The sequence below is a fragment of the Helobdella robusta genome (assembly GCF_000326865.2).
Source record: "Helobdella robusta unplaced genomic scaffold HELROscaffold_168, whole genome shotgun sequence".
Taxonomy (NCBI): Eukaryota; Metazoa; Annelida; class Clitellata; order Rhynchobdellida; family Glossiphoniidae; genus Helobdella; species Helobdella robusta.
Genome location: NW_008703935.1, coordinates 22271 through 23394, shown reverse-complemented (window position 1 = coordinate 23394; position 1124 = coordinate 22271). Strand labels below are relative to the sequence as shown.

Genomic DNA, 1124 nt, shown 5'->3' with positions numbered 1-1124 from the left:
TCAAATTCAGCTATGGTTTAACAACTGTTGAACAGTGTAGTGAGTTGAAAAAGCAGTATTACTACTGTTGACTTTTAACTGTTTTGTATTTCAATATTGTCGGATCAGAAGATAGTTATTCGGAAACATTTTTTGATAGTTCGAGTTACTTATCTGGATGCTACGTTGACAACATTAACAACAACAAGAACTTATAACCAAATCTACTACCGCTGCTGCTACTACTACCACTACCACTACTACCACAACTACTACCACAACGACCTCAAAGTAATTACTGTTACTACTAGTACTACAACGTCACAATAACCGTATTTTATTAATTAATATCACTGCAATCTTAATTAAACAAGTGTAAAAGTGAACTTGAGTTGGAAAAATGTATTTCAATGATCACTATCTAGATGGGTTTGAATTCGGGTTGGTTGGTTTTTTCTTTGTTTGTTGGGTTTTATAATAATAATAATAATAATAATAATAAAAATAAACAATAATAATAAATAATAATAATAAATGATTATAATTAATATTAATAATAATGTAATAGTGGAGTTTCACAGAAAGTATTAATTTCGACCTGCACGTTTGTACTGCCTTTTGGCTAAGTAATAACTCATTGAGCTGCTATTTAAGACTTGCATTAATTTAACATCGATCGTTTGGCCTATTCATTTCGTCAGTCGTTTGAATGTTCATTCACTCTTTCATTTGTTTATAAATTCATTTATTCCTTTATTCGTTCGTTTGTTCATTCGTTCTTTCGTTCGTTCGTTTGTTCGTTCGTTCAATCAAATGTTCTTGTAATAAAATAAAAATATATACGTGTAAGTCAGGCACACCACCTTATTGAAGAAGATTTATTTACCAACTCCTGCTTGCATACCTCTCTATTTGAATTGGAGATTTCATCTAGAAATTGTTTGCTTTTGCTATTTTCGTCTATTTTTTATTCATTCTTTACTTCATTCATTCGTTTGTTCGATCATTTGTACTTTTTATTATTCATTTATTCATTTACATGTTCATTCATTTATTTATTTATTCATTCACTCATTCATTCCTTTGCTTATTCATCATACTTTTAATGGATCCTTAATGGATAATTTAAGCACTAGTATATGTGT

General features: G+C 29.3%; 1 protein-coding gene across 1 annotated transcript in view; it reads left to right on the top strand.

Moving 5' to 3' along the window:
• Positions 1 to 379: 379 nt before the first annotated feature.
• The window catches only part of HELRODRAFT_184119 (hypothetical protein), a gene marked incomplete at both ends in the record, with an annotated part of 8290 nt that continues 7545 nt past the window's right edge, over positions 380 to 1124 (top strand). The window contains one exon of the mRNA XM_009015825.1: positions 380 to 424. Within this exon, the coding sequence (XP_009014073.1) occupies positions 380 to 424 (45 nt within the window). The remainder of the gene's footprint in view (positions 425 to 1124) is intronic.